This window comes from Mirounga angustirostris, unplaced genomic scaffold, assembly GCF_029215605.1.
Source record: "Mirounga angustirostris isolate CCGP_5_RB_7025 unplaced genomic scaffold, mMirAng1.0.hap1 SCAF_16, whole genome shotgun sequence".
Taxonomy (NCBI): Eukaryota; Metazoa; Chordata; class Mammalia; order Carnivora; family Phocidae; genus Mirounga; species Mirounga angustirostris.
The window spans coordinates 6655434-6676823 of record NW_026991724.1 but is presented as its reverse complement, the minus strand read 5'-3'; the positions used below and the strand labels follow the sequence as shown (position 1 = coordinate 6676823).

Sequence of the window (21390 nt, the reverse complement as noted above, 5' to 3'; positions counted from 1 at the left end):
TTTTCTGAAGGGGCCTGTGTGTGTTTTGAGTGCCTGTGTGTGTGTGTGTGCACAAGTGTGAGTGTGTCTGGGTGCTTTGTGCTGCTTTGTGCATGAGCAGCTATGAGTGCGCATGTGTGGCTCTGAGCGTTTGTGCACAAAACTTGGAGCGCGTGCGTGTTTCTCTGTGTGTATGTGTGTGGATCTGCGCACGAGCCAGCACGTGACTGTGTTTCTGTGTCATGTCGCCTGCATGCTCTGTGTGTCTTTCTCTGTGTCCCAGTGGGCAGGGACGGAGCGTGGCGTGCAGAAGCTGGCACTTGCAGGCGCAGTCGGTGGTGGCCGGGGGGCTTTTCAGAGGGATTGTGCGCGCGACCGTGTGGTCCCCTCTAACCAGTGCAAGGTGCCTGTCTAACGACCGGGCACCAGGGCCCCTCGATGCGGGGCGATGCCTGGTTACTGGGGCAGGTCCGTGTTGCCGGGCCTTCGCCGAGTCCCGCTTGTTGCCCGGCTCTGCGGCTTCCGCTCTGCCTCTCCCGTGAACCTGTGGTTGCCCAGAGTGCGCTCGTGGGCTGCAGGGTGGAGGCACGTGTCGGCTGCCTGGTGAGCGGCTGACCTGGACTTGGGAGGTGCCTAGGGGTGTCCCACATGCTGGAAAGCCGAGGCCTGTGGTGCATACGTGCACCCGTACTCGCACAAACACACACACTCCCCTAGGCACCCACGTCGTGCAGCGACTTCTTGTGGCTTGAGAGTTGGGGTGCAGCAACCCCAGACACTTCCTCTGTCCTTGCTTTGGCCCCTGAGAGGGGAGGGTGAGGCCTCCCCGGGGTCAGCTGCGGCCTCGCCCACAGTTCTGGCAGCAGAGGCCAGCCGAGGGCACAGCCACATTGAGCCGCCTCCTCACACGCCCTGCACCTGCCGAAGGAAATTCCAAATTCTGCTCAGAGGGCGTTGCTGAGAACACAAGTCAATTTCTTTAAAGCAGCGGGCAGCCCCCGCTTTCTCCCAGGAGTGGCGATCAGCCCTCCAGGGGACAGGCCGCGGCCCCCTTACTTCCTCCAGCTGTTCTCCACAAACCCCTGGAACTCCCAGGCCTTCTGCTGGCTTGGGCCCTGACTCACGTTTCTCACTAAGCACTGACGGTTTGCCTTTCATCATGCAGTTGACACACATTTTTTTTTCCTTCTCCATAAACATGCTCACGAATGCGGATTCTGTTCTCCCTGGTCTGCTTCCAGACCTCCTGCCTGCTGCCAGGGCGTGGGGTGGGGGGGTCAAGTGCCCGGGCCAGGGCTGGCCACCGGGAGCCAGGAGGCATTCCTGGCCACTGCCCAGAGTAACACCTCACCCCTGCCCGGGGGATCTCCACAAAGCAGGTTTATACTTCTGGAAGCCTTTTTCACCTCGGGGTGGAGGGAGAGGCTCAGGACATAATTCGGACTTGGGAAATTCTTCCCGAGCCTTGCTTCCTGCTTAAAAACGTCGCTGGCCCACCAGAGGCCCTCAGACACGTTGGACCCACAAACTCCAGCAGCTCCAAAGGACGGTACATTGGCAAAAGCAGCAGATTCAGAGCCAGACTGCTGGGTCCAGGGCCGTGGATGCCAGGGGTGGCTTGTGGCCTTGGGCGAGTTAGTGGTCCTCTCTGAGCCACGGCTGCGTCCAGGCACGAGCGTGAGAGGGACGTTCCCTGGGCACTGGCGCGGCGTAGACGCCTCGCAAGCGCAGACCTGGGCAAGTGGGAGTTACTACACTTTGTGGTTATAACAGTGTTCCCTCTATTTTAAGATACCATTGGGAGTGAGATGCATCCTCGATTTAATAGCAGCAGTTTGAGAGGGAAAAAGCCCCAATATGGCATTCAGTGCACACTCAGATCGCAAGAAGCGTGCGTTGTCTGGGGATTGAGGGCGTGTGGCCATCTCACTTAGCCTGCTGTGTAACTGGGGGCAGCGTTTTTGGCTCCTGGGCCTCAGTTTTCTTGTCTGTACAATGGGTATCGTGACGTAGGGCCTTTCCACTGCTGGCCCAGTGCCGGTTCTTGGTGAGAGTGCACTGCTCTTACCAACTGGAACACTCGCCAGTGAGAGTTATGTGTAAAGGGGAAAGAACAGAGGAACGGGGGGCCTTGTGGGGGCCAAAGGAGCCCCACTTAGAGCAGGCACTGCCACTCCCCGGGAGTGTGGGCAGCGCAGCCCACAGCCCCTGATTAGTTCCCTTCCCACGGGAAGGGTGCATCCTTGGAATCTGACACCTTTGAAAAGTAACATAAGCCCTGAGAAGTTCCCCAGAGACCCTTAAAAAGGAAAACTTTTCCCAGCGCAGGCCAGCATCACCCTGTGAGGCCCAGGCTGGGTGGTACGATGGAAAGAATGTGGACTCGGAAGCAAGACTGAGCAGGTTTGGGTCTCTAGGAGTTTGGATTCCACCTCTTGCCCTACGAGGCAACTGTGCACAGCTCACACATTTCTTTAGGAAAAGTGCTTTCTTTATCAAGCACTTGCCACACACGTGCACTGGGCCTGGCTCTGTGCTAGGTGCCGGGGGGACGGGGGGTGGAGACGGATCTCCTGCTCTCAGTCCCTCTGCATCTGAGCAGCACCAACTACAAAAATGGTGACAGCGCCTGCTTGGTGGGACGGAGTAGGGGAGGCTGCTGGCCCACGGAAGGCCACCAGCAAGGGGACAGGCTTCTGTCCAGGAAGAGAAAAGAGCAGCCATCCTGAGGGAGTGATGGGCACATCCACTCTTCTGACCAGCTCAAATCTGGCTACTTGATCTTTTGCAAATACCCACGTTTTGAAAGAGGTCTTGTTGGGCTGGAGGTGAGCTGGAAGATGCCTCGTCCCTCAGGGGCCTTTGGGGGAAAATGCAGACAAGACTTGGGGTTGTCCTAAAGACTGGGCAGCGTGACTAGAATGTAGGAGGCAAGCATCTGCATCACCCAGGACAGTGCTGCTCAGTAAAGAACTGTCCCGGCCAGATGCCACAGCTCCACTGTGAGCACCAGAGGCTTGGTGCAGGGAGCGGGGGATTGTTTGGAGGCTTGGAAACCCTGTCCGACAAGGAATGGCTGAAACAGCTCCCAACAGCCTGAGAGCTAGAGAGGGAGGGTGGCTGGATGGGAGGGACCAGGACCAGGTCCCAGATCATTGCTGGAGTCTGACACCCCCACCCCGGGGGGCCACCGCCTTGTGCTCTCCAGCTTGTGGCCTGGGAGGGCTGGGGTTCGGGGTGGGTGCTGTTGTGCATGCGGCTGTAAGGGCCAGGCCTGCCTGCCCCCGGCCAGTACGCTGGGGACTTCGGGCTTCTCAAGGCTCGCACGGCGCACCTGCCCTCTGGCTCAGCGTCAGCAGCTGTTCTGCGGGTAGGGCAGCCTTCTCCCCACATTGTGCAGAAGTTCTGAGAATCAGGAGGAAACCGTGTGCTGGGAGGAAGCATCTTGTCCCCGGGACAGGTTCGAGCTTGGGCTCAGGCCGCAGCTGTCAGGTTGGCTTACGGTTCCACCAAGCATACGCTGTATGTCTGGCCAGGCCAAAGCTGCTGCCCCAGCCCTGGGAACCACCCTGTCCCCATTTCCTCACCTGCCCAGCTTGTCCCTGGTGTTACCCACACCCAACACAGCAGGAGAAAGGCGGTTCTTGGCCATCTGGCTTCTAAACCACCCGTGGAATGCAGAATGAGGCTGAAGACCTGGGCCTCGTGCTCACTGAGTCCAGCTCTCCCCCTTATTAGCTCTGTGACCTCCGGTGGCCGCCCTGAGCTCGTTGGGAGGTCTGGGGAGTCCTAGAGCCAGCCTGGCCCCGTTGATGTGAGGACTAAATGTTAGGTGATTGACACCTACAGCTCATCGGAGGCCTTTGGGATGCTCAAGGTGCCTTATCTCCCTTTCCTTCATGAACGCAGGGCAGGCCTGGCTGTCTTCTTCCCGGGGGGTGGGTGGGCAGGCCTCTCCCCGCCTAGCTGCCGTTCTTCCTTCCGTCCCAGGCCAGTCTGGCCCGCCAGCCCTGAGGCTGGCACTGCTCTCCGGATGCTCATGGCCGATGCTCTGCTGGCCACGGGTGTCCCACACCCTACCCCTTGGGCTTGGCTAGCCCTTGGGCACCCAGCCTCTGCCCAGCACGCCTACTGTGCACCCCCAGACTGGCCAGCCCGGGCATTTGGAGCAGGGCCAGGAGCTAACTGCAGACTCGGAACCGGGCCTGGCTGAGGCAGGAAGGAGGTCCAGTGCCCTCTTTCTCTTCGTGCCTGTGTCCCCCACTCGCAGTCCTGTGTGAGCTGCCAGGATGGAGCCTGCAGGAGGCCGAGCTCGAGGCGGGGGAGACTGAGCTTAGCGCCCGGGGAGTGCAGGCGACATGCACCATTGTGCGGAATGGGCTCGTTGAAGTCCCCTTCTGCTCAGGAGTGAACCCAGGCCAGGCTGTGTTGCTGCCCTGAAGGCCCCGGCTCCGTGGCCTCTGATACCCACTGATAAGGAGCGATTTATCCTCAGGGTTTTCTGTATTTAATGGCATTTCTACATAGAACATGTTTTATTTTTTTAAAGCCAAAGAAAAACTAGTAAGCGCCTTTTTCGATAGAGGGAAGTGGACTTCTGTGCAGGTGGGAGCAGGAGACGAGACGTCGTGCTGTTCAGTGAATAGGACCGCAGACGTGGGAGCCAGGCTCCTGGGTTCAAGCCCCAGCTCCTACCAGTGGTGCGACCCTGGGCCAGCCCTTACCCTGAGGGTTTTCAAGTCTGTAGAATGGGGGTGGCAAGTGCGTCCAGCTCAGCAGGTTCCTCAGAGGGACGCAGGGGCTGATCCATGTGTGCATTTGGAAGAGCCTCTGCTCCCAACAAGCTCTGTCTATAGTGTTTGCTCCTGTTACTTTTAGATTTTTCTGGAAACCATGAATCAGACAGGTGAGGGAGGTTGTGGGGAGGGGTTTAGAGGGAAGACAAGCTTGTCACAAAAATCAATGACTCCCCCCCCCAAAAAAAGAAGCACATAGGTTTGGGGTCAAAAGGGGTCTCCACATCCTGCTGTGAGGCCGATGGGCCTGTGGGCTCGCTGGGCCCGGCCACCTGGCACGAGAGCTCATGCCCAGCCTTGGGCACTGGGGTCCAAGGACCCGGCTGTGGATCCCAGCTCCCCACTTCCCAACTGTCCGGACTCAGGTGGGGCCTCACTCTCAACTGTAAGGCAGGTAACTCGAGTGCCAGTTCTGAGGAGCCCATGAGCAAGTTTGGGCCCAGTGCACGGCCTCACGAGTGCCCCTCAAACCTCCACATGTGGCACTGTTAGGACTTAGCTCAAGCCACCAGACGCTTCTGGGAATTCTTTTCCAGGGTGGGAGCTGGATTCTAAAGGCTGCCACTTTCTCACTGGAGTCTCTGCAGGGAGGGAGGGCAGGAAAGGGCTGTCACCCGGGGGTTATATAAACAGTGCCTTATTGGTGGGGGCACATACTGGTTCCTGGGGATGAGAAGATCTCAATTGTCTTTTGGTGTAAAGTACAGACGTGTGGCACGTAAACAGATACGCAGCATATTGGGACAACAGTCAGGGACAAATGTCGAGAAAGCTCCTCAGGGCAGGGGCGGTGGGGGGTGCACAGGGGCACCAGCACATGGTGGTAAGAAGCTTGAGAAACACCAGATTCTCAATGGAAAGGAGCCCCAGGGCCACAGGCCCACGATTCAGGGTCCTTTCCTCTGCCCAGGCCATCCAGGCACCGTCGGGGCCCCTCCTGTGGGCAGTGCCAGATGTCAGTAGGGGTCCGACTGTAGCCCTACCCGCGCCAACACAGGCCATTGGATGAAGGGTGCAGATACCCCCTCCTGCCAGAATCCAGCTTCCTGCCCCAGCCAAGACAGGATCCAGGTCAGACTGCGCGCCCGAGTGCGCAGCTGAGGACGCACGCTGTTCCACTTGTCAACATCCCCTTCGACTTGGGAGTGAACCCCGGACCCCCGCTGCCTCTCCCTAGCATGTGCTGCATCCGCAGCTCAACAGGCCTCTTCCGGGCACCAGCCATCTGCCTGGCCTGGTGCCCAGCCTGACAGGTGCAGAGATAAGAGGCAGCCCCTCCCCGGGCTGCTGTGAGCAAGGTATGTGCGCACCTGGGCACCCGGAAGACTTCCGTGTTGGCGGGGCTGTTCCAGGGGCCCCACCGCTGTGTGTGGGGCCGCAGAGGTGCCTGGCTGGCTTAGGACGGTCGGTGAGAACCGGCTACCTCTGGGTTCGCTTTCCAGCACAGTCCCCAAAACCAGAGTAATCGGAGAACCCAGGTCAGGGGCTGTACCAGGTCTAGGCTCTGGGTGGGGCAAGAGGAGGTCACAGCCCCAGAAGCACCTGAGGTCAAATCCAAAGTACTAGCTGGTGATTTGTACAAATATGAGACATCTGTGGGCCTTGTCCTCCTGCAAAATGGGGTGTAGGAATTAGGGGCCTCGGGGGGTGTCTATGAGTGTTAAGCGGGGCACACGTGAATGTTCTAGTGCCTGGTAAAGGCCCGTCAGTCCTCAGGCTGAGGTGCTGCCATGTCCCACGCGTTCCTTCCCCTGCTCCTGATCCTCCTGGCTCCTCCTCGGGGGCAGTTGGCAGAAGCTGGGATGTGGGGGAGCCCTGCCGACTCTGCCGCGGCCTCCAGGAGCTGTCGCTTCCCTTCCTGGGACCTCTCTCTGCGGCGCAGCTCTGCGGTCACCTCGCCAGTAACTGAACCGCTCCCCACCTATAACACAGATTCGTGGTGGTCGGGCTGATCCCATGGTCTCAGCGGTCCCGACACGCAGTGGGTGCTTGGCAAGTCATTCATGCCAACGTCCCTGTTCTCGAACAGTCCATCCCAGGCCGGGGTAGGGGCAGGACCCTTCAGTGCCTGGTCCCACCTGAGGCCTCAGCTGCCATCTGTCAGAGCAGGCGAGGGCAAGGCTGGATTTGATTTCTCATCCACCACAGCTGTGTTACCTTGCACAGTTAACTTCTCGGAGCCTCGGTTTCCTCACCTGTTGAGTGGGGCCGAGCTTAGTTACTTCACTGTGAAGAGTAAGCAAACAGAGGTAAAGCTCTTGGCATCATGCAGCGCGGGTACAACGTGCTGTCGCCGTCCCAGCTGCTGGGTTTTGTTCCGTTACTCTACTCTCCCCATTGTTATTACTGTCATTCGAAGGGACTGTTTTGTTAAAGCACTGTTATCTGGACATAGGAGGAGAAGCATCTGATAAATGAGGCGGGTTGACCAAACTGCAAATAAATAGCACATATTTATTGTTTTTTATGAATGAGTCTATACATTTGCCCCTCAGTTCTGGTCACAGATGAGAATGCTTTTGCATTCCCAACATAAGCCTCCTCTGCTAGTCAGCTCGGGCGGCCGCAACAAAATTATACAGACCAGGTGCCTTCGGCAACCGAAATTTATTTTCTGGCAGTTCTGGAAGCTAGAAGTGTGAAATCATGGTGTGGGCAGGGTCGGTTTCCTCTGGGGTCTCTCTCCTGGGCCTGCAGTGAGCTGCCTTCTTCCCGTATCCTCACAGGGTCTTCTTCCCTCTGTGTGTGTGTGTCCTGGTCTCCTCGCCACGTTAGGACGCTAGTCACACTGGGCTAGGGTCCCCCTCATGGCCCCATTTTTGCCTTCATCACATCTGTGTCTCCAAACACAGACACAGTCTAAGGTACTGGGGTGAGGATTTCAGCCCGATAATTCGAAAGTCGGACGGAACAACGATCTGGTAACTGGGGTGCAGGGGTGAGGTGGGATGAAAGGGGAGGGGTAGAGCTGGAGGTCTGGCCCCTTTGGTTGCCATAAGGAGGTCTCTGGACAGGTTCTGTCAGGCGCATAGACACCAGCTGCTTGTCTCCCCAGCTCCCTGGAAGCAGGACAAAGCCCACGGGAGTCTCTGCCAGACCCTCGCCCCATCGTGGGCCATCCGTGACAGGACACGGTGAACCTCTCCTTGTCCAGTCTGAACCTGACTGTCACCCCCTCTCTCTCTAGGTCCGACTACGATGACTGGAGACCGTCCCTGGCCAGCTTGCTTCAACCCATTCCATTCCCCAAAGAGTAAGTCCCACACCGGTCTCTGACCTCAGTTGTCCACAAGTCACCCCGGGAACACCACGGACAGTGGTGAGAGAGGGAGAGGTTGGTCTTCAACCGTGGGACCCCTGGGGAGGCACAACCACACCCCACCCTGAAAAATGGGGAGGTTACCTCATGGCAACATTACAAGGATTCACTGAGCTAAGAAGGCAGACAAAGCCCTCCCCACCATGCCTTCATGCAGTGAAGTTAGCGATTTTGATTATGCCTCCGATGGGACCAGGACTGCCTGCCTGCGCGCTCTCCGAAGGCCACAGCAAAAATCACAGGATAATGCACATGGAATTGCTTTCTGGGCCTTACAGCGATATGCTGAACACACTCTTACTGCGCCCATTACGATTATTACCTTGTGTTCCACGGCGAGTTGGGCCAGAAATGGGCCCTTCGTCTTTCTCTTGCCAGCCCTTATCTCAATATTGAATTTATCCGAGGAAAATAGGGAGAAAACTGGTGGATAATGGCCTGAGGAGAGAAGGCTTTGTCTGAATAACCAGGCCCTAAAATGCCTCCAGGTCTCTGTTTTGACAGATGTGGAGAAGCCAGGCCTCAGGAGGCAGCTCGGGGCTCTCTCAGGAGCCGATTAACGAGCCTGTGTTTATGAAATGCGGCTCTCCAAGGGGGACATTACACCCGGTAATTGCCCCATTTGCTGGCCTGGCCGGTCCCTGGGGCCCCCAGGGCTCAAGACCGGAGAAATCTGACTCCGGAGAGCCACGGCTGTCTCCAAAGAGCAGTGGCGTCATTGGCTGCATTCGCTGTCCCCACGGCCCCGGGGACACACGTGACAGTGGGCCCATGATGCAATTCACTTGAAGAATGGTCCCCGAACGCCCCCCCGACGTCCAGCGTAATTAGGGCGGCCGCACCTTCTCGGTGGAACAGTTACCGAGCACACCTGGGTCACGGGCCATCCGCTCAGCGCCGCTGCTGTCCGCAGGTGCGGGGCCCGGGGGGCTCCGTCTAGTCCCGTTCCTACAGTCTTGGCCTCATCAAAGGAGGCCTTCGTTGTGCAGTTTCAAGGAGGGACAAAATGTCCGTGTTTCATTCTCAACTTCCTCCTCATTCTTCGGAGCAGACGAAGCCTCCCTGTCCCCAGAGGAAGATCTGTGGATCATTGTGGGTCTCAAAAGCACCCCGCTAATGGCAGTTTTCCCTCTGTTTTTGTTCCAGAGCTCTCGCACATGAGAAGTTCACCAAGTGAGTATTGGGGCAGCGCCCTCGTTACCTCCTTCCGGTGCAAATGTCCTGTCCTCTCTCCTGAGGCCGTCCCCCTGCGGCCAGCCCTCCTTCCAGCCCCTTCTCAGTCACGTGCATTCTGGGAGGCAGCCATGGCTCCTCTTGGAAGTTCTGCACCACATGTCCAGGCCTGTCCGGGTGTTTCCTGACCCCGGCCAGCTCTGTTCGGCTCCCCATGCCCCGGCCCTCTCCTCTAGCCCCCATCATGGTCCACTCGAACCAGGACCCGGCGAATGACTGCCACCACCCTGTCTCTTTCAGGGAACTGAAGTATGTGATTCAGAGGTTCGCCGAAGACCCACGACAAGAGGTGAGGCCTCCCTCCCTCCCTCGAAGGCACCCTCTCAGGGCTATGGCAGGACACCTGTGGGCCTCTCCGAGCCTTCTGTAGTCTTCTGCCAGGGCCTCCTTGTCTCCCACAGGCATTCAGAGCAGTTTACAAAGGCTCCTTGCCTTGATGCGTAAACACAGCCCCCCCCCCCCGTGATGGGGGGTGCCCGGCCCATGATGTCAGTCCTTTCCTATACCCTCAGGCTCACCAGAGGTGGTTTCCCAGCGGCTGGCGGTTTCTTATTGGAGCATAGGTCTTGCTTTAGGTGCAGCCTGCCACAGGGGTTCCCAGCCAGCTCCAGGATAGCAGTGGGTCCTCGTTCGGCTGCTGTTCTGAGAATCAGCAGACCAGGGAAGACATCTGAGCTGGGATCTGAGCCGGCTTTCATTTCCCGAGCATGATGGCTGTGGGCCTCCCTGAGGGGCCACTCCGTCCCTCCAGTATCTGGGCTTCAGGGAGAGCTCAGCTTTCCCCACCCTCCGCTCCCCCCGGAGGCTGTGTGAGCAAGGACTGTGTGGCCTGGGTTCCTCCATCCATTGTATCAGCGCAGCGACAGGCAGCCTTGCCTCGGGGCTCACCCTGTGTCAGGCACATGCGTTTTCTCCTTGAATTTCCCCCACAAGCACGAGGAGATTCTGTCATCACCCCCGTTTACGTCGGAAGTACCCTCCTCTTAGAGTTGAGAAACCTGAAGTTGTGGGACATCCCCACAGTCACAGAGCTGGTATCTGGCCGAGGCAGGACTCAAACCCAGACTCTGTGGCTCCAGAGTCTATTCAGTGCCCAGCTCCGCAGCGGACACACTGGGCCGGACAGGGCTGCAGAAATGAGCAGGATGCTGGCCTTGCCCCGTGTAGCTCACAGCCCCCTTCTCTGTGGGCAAGGACCCTGGGATGTGAGGGGATCTGGCTTCCAGGTGGAGACAGACCGGGACACATGTACCCCCAGCGCAGTGGGAGGTTAAGGATGGGCAGAGGAGGAAATGATTTCTTCTTCTTGATGGAACCAGAATATTCTCTCTTCAGTCCCCGCTGTAAAACCGTTCTAGAAGGATCAAGTTCTAAAACACCTTGATTCTAAACCCTGATTCCCAAAGTGGTCCTCAGGTGCAGTGGGAACAAGCAAAACTGGCAGATAGGGAGCTCTTAAGTGGCCGGATACCCGTGCTGGTCTAAGCCATCCTTCAGTGCGTGTGAAGACAGATTCTCAGAATTCCCCTGGAAAGTGAGCCTTTAGTTCAAGCACAAACTTTGAAGCTAAAGAGTAAAAGTGGTCCCAGCTGCTTCCCAGAGTGGAGAGGCAGAGCCGAGTGCTGGCAGGGAGCTTTCCGAGCCCGGTACCATCCGCAAGGCGCCGGGGGCACTGGTAAGCAAGGGGCCCGTCCTGCAGGGGAGGCCCTGACCCCAGCAGGCCCCTCACCAGGCCTTGCTCCGGGCTCCTGTGTGCCTCTCCCTTTGATTCTTTTTCTCCTCCTCGCTCTCCCCTCCCACCTTCTTCCTCCTGAAGAAGCCAGAGTTATAAATCCTTTGATGTATTTGCTGAACAGTTTCATACTCTTGATTCCTTATTTCTTTGAAGTAGACAAATTAACATTTGATATTCTTCCAACTCCGAGGGAAAAATCAAAGCCCCACTGCCTCTGTTTTCTGTTTACTTGTGTGTGGGTTGTGATCAATTGAATATCTGTGAGTAAGTGGCTTTTGGCAGCAAATTGTCCTTCACTCCTGAAGGAAATGATCGGGACATCTCTCAGCTCTCTTCTGAGGACAGGGAGGAGGGGAAGAAACAAAGGCTTTTGCTTCTCTCTCTCTCTCTCTTCAGTTATAGGAGGGGCCGAGGTGTGTGTGTGGAGCTCCTTCCGCTCACACATGCCCACCACACACTCCCACGCGCAACTCTGGGAGGGCGGTCGAGACCCACAGAGGGAACTGTGCTCATGCACACAACTGTCCCACCCTGGACAAAGAGCCTTCCAGGGAGAGGCACAGACCAAGAAGGAGGTGCAGACCCCCAGCGGTGAAGGGGGAGGGTGCCCTGTGAGCAGGATGTTCGGAGGGAGCTGAGGGCAGAGAGAGAGAGGAGAAAAAAGAGCTCCTCCCGTGACCACCCCCCGCCCCCCAGAGGGGCATAGGAGAAAAGGGGACTGAGTCTGAGCAGTTGCTTGGAGTCTCTCTTCCCATGATTTGGCCACAGACTTGCTTTTGTTGCGGGCAACTCACCAGGCCCGGCCTGGCCCTTCGTCCCTCGGAGCTGAAGCTGAATGGCTGGAGTTCCCCAGTTTATGGAAGCCACACTTTTCCCCAAAAGGCCTTCCATGGTATTAGTAGGAGGTGGGAGTCGCTGGACTAGAAGTGAAACAGGCCTCCGAGCCTTTACCGTCTGCCGGGCTCCCTGGGGCCCCCGGGGACTGACCGCTGTGCCCCTCCCCTGCGCAGGTGCATTCGTGCCTGCTGAGCGTGCGGGCGGGCAAAGACGGCTGGTTCCAGCTCTACAGCCCCGGAGGGGTGGCCTGTGACGACGACGGCGAGCTGTTCGCCAGCATGGTATGCGGGGCGGGCCCCCCTGGGGTGCGGCGGGGCGGGCCCCAGGCTTGCCCCTCGGACGAGGCCAGAGCTGCCCCGACCCGGCGGGGGCGGCCAGCCTGGGAACCCCCAGACTGCATCGAGGCTGAGGAGGGGGATGAAGGGGACGACCACAAGTGTCGCCTGCCATCTCTCACCTGAGGGGCACCCAGCCAGGGGCTCAAAACTCCTGCCCGCGCGCAGCCCCACTCGGCTCCATGAGGCGGTGCCACCTCGCAGACGAGGGGCTGAAGCCCGAGGCGCCCACCGCCCAAGCGCACACCGCTCATCGTAGCAGCGGCGTTCAGGTCCGGCCACGGAGGGCTTGGTGTGCACAGGGGTTCCAGAAGGCGCTGCAGACCCACCGGCTCGCCTGACCTTTGCCTGAAAAGCCAAGGTCAGGATGATCGTCTAACCCTGGAGATGAGAGATGTGAGGTCACCAAACCAGTAACCGCACCCCCGGTGACCTCAGTGCGTTCTTTGCGCCAGACCCCGCACGTGCGCTGTTTCTTCATCTTCCGCCTTCTGCCTTAAGCACGCTGGTGTTGAGGCAGCCTAGGGAGGCGTGGTGGCCTCCACGTCGCTCCGTGACCCAAGCCACGCTGTCCAGAGCCGACCCCTTCTGCCAGTGGCAGCGTGCACGTGTCTTGAAGGGGGCCCGCGCTCCCCTCCCGGTGGCCGGGGACCTCGTCCTGCTTGCTGACGCGGCCAGCTGGGCTCTGGGACCCTGCGTGTTCCCAACCCCAAGAAAAGAGGACTCGGACGGCGCCCTGGGCTTCGCCACCTCGTCTGTGAGCCAGGAGCGGAGCGCCGGCTTCTGGGCTCACCGTGCCTTTGCACGCGACAGCAGACGCGGGGCGCCCAGCCAGGGCCTAGGGCACAACGGCCTGCAGTTGGTCTCGTCTCTCTGCTGGGCCACCCGTTCAGCGGGGCCCACGGCTCACGAAGCTCTCGCAGTGACGCCAGATCCGGCGCTGCCTGTGGAGTCTTTCTGGAAAGGGACTTATTTCTGGAGCGTCTTCCTTGCGCACTGGCCCTCCACTCCTCACCCGCTGCCTGACGAGCGCCTCTCGAGTGCCCTGTGCACCCTGGAGGTGCTGGCCTCCGCCTGCCCGCACCCCCCCACCTCTCACGAGGGCTCCCCTGATGTCACAGCTTCACCATGGCAACAGCCAGTGGTCCCCCACCCCTCGATGTGGGGACTCAGTGTGTGAGAGAAGTCGGGCAGCTGGCAGCTTCCCAGCCTGCGAGATTGCGTCCGTGTGCCAGAGTTGTTAATGATGGAGGGGAAAAAATATACATGGAAAAGGAAGCAGGCAGCCCCTGGGATGGCAGCGCCTCGTTTCCATGGAGATGCAGGGCACGGGAGAGGTCCCCTTGGTCAGGCTGCCGTTTCCAGCCATGGAAGGGCGTTTGTTATCGCATGAAGTCTGGGGGGAAAGCACACGAAATGCATGGGCCCCAGCCCTGTTGGTTGGGGTCCCCTGCCCTTGGGCGCCCCTCCAGATACGCCAGGAAGAAACCGTTTTCTCAACGGCGGCCCTGCTTGTAACCCGGGTGGGGCAGAATTTGCCCATTTCTGGATTTCTGGGGCAGGTGATCACTCAGCACCCCTTGGAGCTCCCAGAGTTTGGGAAGGGGGAGGCAGAGCTCCCTGCCGTTCTCTGTCCTGCATATGGTGGCACTGTACCCCCTAAACACTAATGCCGCCCAACCCCCACCCTGGCAACCCCCATTTGACTTCCTGCCTCCAAGCCTGACGCTCCAGGTCCCTCACATGCATGGAATCCTACAGGATTTGTCCTTTGTGATTGGCTTACTTAGCACCATGTCCTTGAGGTTCATCCACATTGGAGCGTGTGTCAGGGAGGGGGGTCTTCTGAATCTCCCTGCAGGGAGGGATCTGATGATCATTTCAGATCGAGCGTCCAGGCGGGAGGTAGGGCGGGCCTTCTGGTTTTGGAATCCTTCCAGCATCCCAGAAGCAGGCGTCTTGGGCCACAGCCCCACGGTGGCCCCTGCTCTTCACACGGGCCGTCTCCCCTCGCAGGTGCACATCCTCATGGGCTCCTGTTACAAGACCAAAAAATTCCTGCTCTCCCTGGCGGAAAACAAGCTGGGCCCCTGCATGCTCCTGGCGCTGAGGGGGAACCAGACCATGGTGGAGGTAAGGAGCCGGCCCGCGTCCCTGGCCAGGCCACTGTCCTGTCCGGGCCTTCGTCCTTGTTGGCGGAGCGCCTTGTAGGAGCCCAGAGCTGTGAGCTCAGCCAGAGCACAGCCCCCGCCGAGGTGTGGCCCCGGCCTGCCCTGAGCCTCGGGCTAGCCTGCCGTCACAAGTTACCCGTCTCACTTGTCATCTGTGTTGACCCGAGGGATCAGGGGAGGTTTCTGTTCCATTTGTCTATTGCTGTGTAACAGAGCACCCGAACGGGGGCTTAAAACGGTGATACTTATTTGGCTCACAGATCTTGGGGTGACTGGGCTCAGGTGACAGGTGCTCGCTCTGGGTCTCGTGGGGAGGCCAGAGCATCTGGGGCCCCGGGCCTCTCTCCATGCAGCAGCCTGGGCCGCAGTCTTCCGCTCACCAGGGAGCGCACGGGTGGCCCAGTTCCTGTCTGTCTCCTCCCAAAGTCCCCAGAAGCCTGAGGCTCCCAGAGCTGCTGTCCAAAGGCAGACAGAAGCCGTCCTGCTCTTCCTCAAGCACCTCCCAAGTCAGCCCCCTAATGTCACTGTGCCACATTCTGCAGGGAGAAGTGCCAGCCCATAGTCTAGGGCTGGGGCTGAGAACACCTCTTAGTGGGAAGCGCGTCCCGAGAATTTGAGCCCCAGACTTTCTTCCCTGCCACTGAGCGTTGCAGTGAGATTTGGGGGCAAGGAGTTCACAAGAAGGCAGGAGCAGGGCGCCTGGGTGGCTCAGTTGGTTAAGCGACTGCTTTCGGCTCAGGTCATGATCCTGGAGTCCCTGGATCGAGTCCCGCATCGGGCTCCCTGCTCAGCAGGGAGTCTGCTTCTCCCTCTGACCCTCCCCCCTCTCATGTGCTCTCTCTCTCTCATTCTCTCTGTCTCAAATAAATAAATAAAATCTTTAAAAAAAAAAAGAAGGCAGGAGCAGAGCGTCCAGGCCAGGCCCTGCAGCAGGAGGTGTGGTGTGAGAACAGGGAGGAGGCCAGCATGGCTGGGTCGAGGGGCAAGAGGTTGGGGATTCAGGTGGATGGGCCTGGAGAGCCTATGAGGCACCCACAGGCCCTGGTAAGGATCTTGGAGGTTGCGTCCAGATGCTTGTGCAGGGGACTTGCAGGGACTGGGGGTGGCGGGGGAGCCGGGAGGCAGGTGAGCCATGCTGTGAGGGCCTGGGCCAGGTGGGCTCTCCTTGGGAGGGGAGGAGTCATCAGAAGGGGAATCGAGGCAGGGCTACCTTCGCGTGAAGCCCGGGCTCCCAGGCAGGAGGGCTGGGAAGAGTGACACACGCAACCGCCCGAGGCTCCAGGAGGCATGATGTAGCAGGTGCTCCCCAGGGCTCCAGTTTAACTCAGTGAGCATGTCTTGAGCACCAACCGAGGGCCAGGCAAAGGAGAGAAAGCTAGGGATGCAAAGAGGTGTCCTGTCTTGTGGGCTCTCTCCCAACCCTTCAGGTCCTGGCATGCATCCTTTCTCCATGCATTTGCCAAGGGCCTGCTCTGTGCTCAGCTGAGTATGCATGAATGTTCCCATTGTATGGATGGGAAGCTGCGGATGGCGATATCACACAGCCGGAAAGGCAGAGAGGGGAGAGCACGGTTGCTCGTTTTCAGGATAAGATTTTGAGGTGCATAGAGCACACCGAGCTTATCCATAGACCCCTGTCCCCTGGTGCGTGGGGCTGTTGGCCCAGGCTGAGGGGGTTTGGCCCTCTGTGCCTGTAAGGAGCAGCCCTGCCCGGAGTCTCGGGCTGGCTGTAAGGTGCCTCCCCTGCTCTTGCGCAGATCCTGTGCCTGATGCTGGAATACAACATTATCGACAACAACGACACCCAGCTGCAGATCATCTCAACCCTGGAGAGCACGGGCGTGGGCAAGCGCATGTACGAGCAGCTGTGTGACCGGCAGCGGGAGCTCAAAGAGCTGGTGAGTCCACAGCCCGGCTCCGCGGCTCCAGAGCTGGGCCAGCCAGAGAGCACAGCTGGGGTGCGGTGGGGCAGAGGCCAGGACCACCACACCTGCATGGGCCTCTGTCCCAGTGAGTTCTCCAGACCCAGAGAAGTCGGGACTACCACCTGCCACTTTCCAGATGATCACAGAGAGGGCAAGTCAGTGGCCCACAGTCACAGAGCTCCTCCTTGGCCGTGCCAGGAATGCGTCCTCACCCCCAGCATCACGCACGCCAGTCACTGTCACCACCCCCCCCACACACATTATCCACGTGCCTTAGGCCCTTCTTTAAGGGCACCAGGGCTGGACTTCAGAATGGCAACGAACTCATGCCCCTGGTCCCCCTGGAGCAGCTCTCACCCAGTGGCTGGTAGGGGAGGGTGTGTAAATACCCCAGCTCCCTCTCCACGCGGGTGGGACACCTCTGAGACGTGACCCAGAGGCCCTCAGCGGTAGCTGTGCGCGAACACTCCCTTCCTGAAGGGGCTTCACTGTCTCCCTTCCCCTGCTGGTGTTTCTTGGGATCCCCTCTCTAATAAACCAACTCCACCCCAGCCTTGTCTCAGGGTCTGCCCCGAGACCAAGACCCGCATGTTGTTGCCTTGTACCACCCAGAAGTGAACCTGGCGCTGTGCGTGATGTTAATGGGGAGGGGGGGTGCAGGATGGAGGCTCAGGGGAAAGAATGGGTCGTAATCAGTCTGTTTCTGTTGCAGCAAAGGAAAGGCGGGCCCACTAGGCTAACACTGCCCTCCAAGTCCACAGTGAGTTGGCTTCAATCTTCGGTGGGGCCGGGTGGGGGAAGAAGGTGGTTGGGCCTCCCCACTGGGGAGCTGCAGCGTCTGGCGGAGGCGAACAAGACAACGTAGTCCTCGACAGGCCAGCTTTTCCAGGAGGCAACCGGGGTGCAGGAAACCAGACAGGATAAGGATTATTGTTGATACTAATGTTAATATGTTATCAGTTAGTCATAACAGCTAATACGCATGGAGCGTTTCTGTATCAGATGCTGGGTCATGAGTCCATTTTATCACCACAGAAGCGCTATGAGGTTGGTGCCTCTTTGCGGCCCCATTGACAAGTCTTGGGGGATCTCAGTCCCTCCTGTCCTGCTGCCTCACCGTCCTTGGCATGAGGCTTCCACCTCATGGTCCAAAAAGACTCCTCAAGCTCTAGCCATCATGTCTGCATTCAAACCAGCAGAAGGAGGAGGAGCAAAGAAGAACATGCCCCTTCCCTTTCAGGACTTGCCTGGAAGTTCCAGTGGACACATCTCCCTGTATACCATTGTCCAGGTTTAGGACATGGCCACACCTGGCTGGGAGATTAGCCTTAATTCAGGGCAGCTGGCTGACGGCTAAAATTCAAGGATTCAGTCGCTAAGGTGGAAGGGAGAACGGATTTTACCCTCGGTGGCCTCTTGGTCTAGTGCTCACACAGGCACTGATCTACACAGGCCTTAGAGTTGGGGGGACCTCAGTGTTCACAGGTGGGAAATGGGCACAAGGTGCTGCCTGGGAGGGTGAGTTGGCCAGGCACACGTGGACGCGCGCACGCACACACACCCGTGGGAGGGACGTGGCCTCAGAACACCCCAGTGGTGAATCAGGGCGTGAGTCACAGTACTGGAGGCTTTCTCCCTCACCCCCAGGGACGAGGAAGCAGCCTTTCCCTCCCCGGCAGCCCCCTCGGCCCACCCCACCCCCCCCGAGCCCCAGCGTCACCCCACCTCCTGGGGATGAGCTGCCCCTAGCTACAGCTCTCTGCGGGGCAGGGGAAGGGAGGTGGGGAGAGGGGTACAACGGGGTCTCAGGAGCTGCTCGCAGCCCGAGGCCTTCCCCGACACCCCACCAGCCCGTCTGTTTGCAGGATGCCGACTTGGCTCGTTTGCTGAGCTCCGGCTCTTTCGGGAACCTGGAGAACCTCAGTCTGGCCTTCACCAACGTAACCAGTGCCTGCGCTGAGCACCTCATCAAACTGCCTTCTCTCAAGCAGCTCAACCTGTGGTCCACTCAGGTGCACACTGCTTGCCTGCGCCCTGCTCCGTGCTCCCACCCGCCCCCTGCATCCTGCACCCGCCCTCATGCCCCCGTGCACCCCTGCTCCGCTCCTGCTCTGGCACTCTCCTCCGTGGCTGGCCTTTCTGCCCAGAGCCCATGGCCCCGTCTCCTGATTACCACACCCCCTCCCCCGCTCAGCACCCACTCCCGAGGCCAGAGGAGGTTTAGGAGCTCATGAAGCCCAGTGGCCCATTTCACAGGTGCAGTTGCTGAGGCCCAGGGCAGGGCAGGGATGTGCTGGGCAAAGTCTTAGAAGCCCCGAGAGGCAAGGCCGAGAGGTGGGCTGGTCTCATGCACCTGCCTGGGGAGCACACGGGCAGCTCGTGGGTCTTTTTGTTGTAATAAAAACCACAGCACACGGCTGCTTGCTGCCTGTGCTCAGGATCATTTTCACTGTTGAGCACCTCCCGTGGATCAGTGCATGTGGTCCCCACACCAGCCCTGGGACGGGCAGGCTCCACCGGCGCCCTCGTTTTTCAGGGGAGAAACCAGGGTATTCCTGGCCGTCTGCCTTCCGGGCCTATCCCACCCCGTCCCCCTGTCCTGCCCGGGGAAAGCTGCTTTGGTCCTCACATCCCACCAGCAAAAGCTGGACTCGAACCCAGGTCACGAGAAGCACTGAGTCCTTGGAGAGAAGCGAGAGCAGCAGACCCCTGGGGCTTGGAGGGCTGTGACTCTGTCCCCATCGCCTTCCTCCACTGCTACCCCAGCTTCAAGGTCATTTTCCTGGGTGCCTGGGGGAGGCCGGTGGAGCCCCAGGGCTGAGAGGTTCTCTGCTCCACAGTTTGGAGACGCCGGCCTGCGGCTCCTGTCCGAACACCTCACCATGCTCCAGGTGCTGAACCTGTGCGAGACGCCCGTCACCGACGCCGGCCTGCTGGCCCTCAGCTGTGAGTCCCGAGGGCGCTGCCGGAGTGGGGGAGGGCCTGCTGCATGCGTGCATTCAGCAGACCTCGGCTAAGCACAAACTGCGCCCTGCACTGTGCTATGTGCTGGGCTATATTCATGCAACACGTGTTCACTGAGCACCTGCTGGGCGCCAGGCACCATTCTCGGTGCTAGGAACAATACAGGAGGGGAAATATCCCTGCCCCCGGGGAGCTTATATTCTAGAAGAAAAAGGGAAAGTGAGTACCCATACCTTCCAGATACTTGCCTGAGGAAGCAGGTTCAAGGAAAGTGCTCTAGGACACTGTTGCCCTAACCAGCGGCAGCCATCCCCTGGGGTTGGAGGGGCAGATTCTCAGGTCCTGCCCCAGACCTGCTGACTCAGAAACTGCATTTTAACAAGGTGCCCAGGTGATTCCCGTGCGCTGTTCAAGTTTGAGAAGCGTTGCCCTAATAGAAGGGGCGCCTGGGTGGCTGAGTCGGTTGAGCATCCAACTCTTGGTTTAGGCTCAGATCATGATCTCATGGGTCGTGGGATCGATCCCCACGTCGGGCTCCGCACTCAGCAGGGAGTCTGCTTGAGCTTCTCTCCCTCTGCCCCTCTCCCTCCTCGTACATTTTCTTGTCTTTCTAAAGTAAATAAATCTTTAAATATATATACATACACACACATTCACACTCAGGGAACTCAGGAATGCTGATTCCTGTACCCCAACCCTCATCTCCCGGACTAAACTCTTGGGTGCTACGCCTGAGACTTTGCACGTCCCATTTCTGACCCACTGGTTTAGACCAGAGGCCCCATACCTTGGCTGGAAGGAATCGAGGAAGGCTTCCCAGGGAGGTGACTGGATCTGGGTGGACAAGACACATACGTAGGAAGTGGCCGAGGAGGGGTATGCTGGGCAGTGGCCATGGCTCCTGCAAGGTTGTTGGCAAACTCCAGGTGGCTTGGGCAGGGTGGGCACAGGAGACGGGAGTAATGGAGGGCAGAGAAGATGAGGCTCGGAGACGTTTCTGTACAAATGCGCTTCTTGGACACCGTCATTAGAGTCTCAGAGTCCCTGGCTCAGCGCCCGGGAGTGGAGCCGAGCGTCGTATCTCTAACGAACGACTCTGACCAAACCAAAGTTTGAGGCCTGCTTTCAAGAAGTTGGGGCCTGGGTCAGCCCTCCCGGGAGAGTTTGCAGAGTTCCCCTGGAGGACGGGCCAGGCCTGGTCCCCTGGGGCGATCTACGGTGTGGCAGGCAAGCTCTGGGGATATTTGGGGTACAGGCAGTGGAGGGAGGCTCAGAGAGCAGGGAGAGAACATAGGCCCAGACCAGTGCCTGCCTGAAACAGACTTTCTGACTGGTGGGCCCCGGCCGTGCCCCTGAAACTCCACTCCCCCCACCCCATCTCCTCATCAGGGGCCTGGGCCCTAACAGTCAGTCCCCCAGCTTGACTGCCCCATACCTGCAGTCACCCTTGTGGGGGTCTCACTGACTTCATGACTGTGTCTGTCTGTCCTTGTACAGCCATGAAGAGTCTCTGCAGCTTAAACATGAACAGCACCAAGCTCTCGGCTGACACCTATGAAGATCTGAAGGTAATTCCTTGCTCCCTCCCTCCCTCCTTCCCTCCTTTCTTCTCTCCTTCCTTCCTTCCTTCCATCCATCCATCCACCAGCATCTAGATACTGGTGCTTCACCCTCATGGAGTTTACGCTCCAGCAGGAAAGGCAGTAAATGGAATAACGGCAGGTTGAAAGGAATGATAAAGAGGAAGCCAGCAGAGAATGGGTATATTAGAAATAGGGATGGTCCCTTTGAAGCAGAGGCCGCTTAAGCTGAGACCTGAAAGATAAGCCACAGATGCAAAGGGTGAAAGGAAAAGTAAGTGCAAAGGTCCTGAGGCAGAAAGTGTTGGCATGAACTGACTTTGTGGCAGATGTGACTAGAGAGTAAGAATAGACTGGGGCCAGACTTAATAAGGCCTCGTAGGTCACAGAAGGGCTCCGGATTTCATCCAAATTCAGTAGAAAGCTTTCAGAGGCTCTAAGCAATGTAGTGAGTTAATGCTTGTAAACGCTTGTTCTGGCCGTTACCAGGAAAACTGATTTTTTTGCGGGGGCCGG

At 58.6% G+C, this 21390-nt stretch overlaps 1 protein-coding gene across 5 annotated transcripts in view; it reads left to right on the top strand.

The window, feature by feature from the left end:
- The window catches only part of CMIP (c-Maf inducing protein), a 230341-nt gene that overhangs the window by 205483 nt on the left and 3468 nt on the right, over positions 1-21390 (top strand). For 2 of the 5 annotated variants that reach the window (XM_064581015.1, XM_064581018.1), the window contains 10 exons: positions 7963-8028; positions 9241-9267; positions 9568-9616; positions 12073-12180; positions 14251-14367; positions 16163-16303; positions 17043-17090; positions 18181-18342; positions 19171-19276; positions 20792-20862. In XM_064581015.1, the coding sequence (XP_064437085.1) occupies positions 7963-8028; positions 9241-9267; positions 9568-9616; positions 12073-12180; positions 14251-14367; positions 16163-16303; positions 17043-17090; positions 18181-18342; positions 19171-19276; positions 20792-20862 (895 nt within the window). The remainder of the gene's footprint in view (positions 1-7962; positions 8029-9240; positions 9268-9567; positions 9617-12072; positions 12181-14250; positions 14368-16162; positions 16304-17042; positions 17091-18180; positions 18343-19170; positions 19277-20791; positions 20863-21390) is intronic. The other 3 variants (XM_064581016.1, XM_045890680.3, XM_064581017.1) reach the window with 2 other exon arrangements.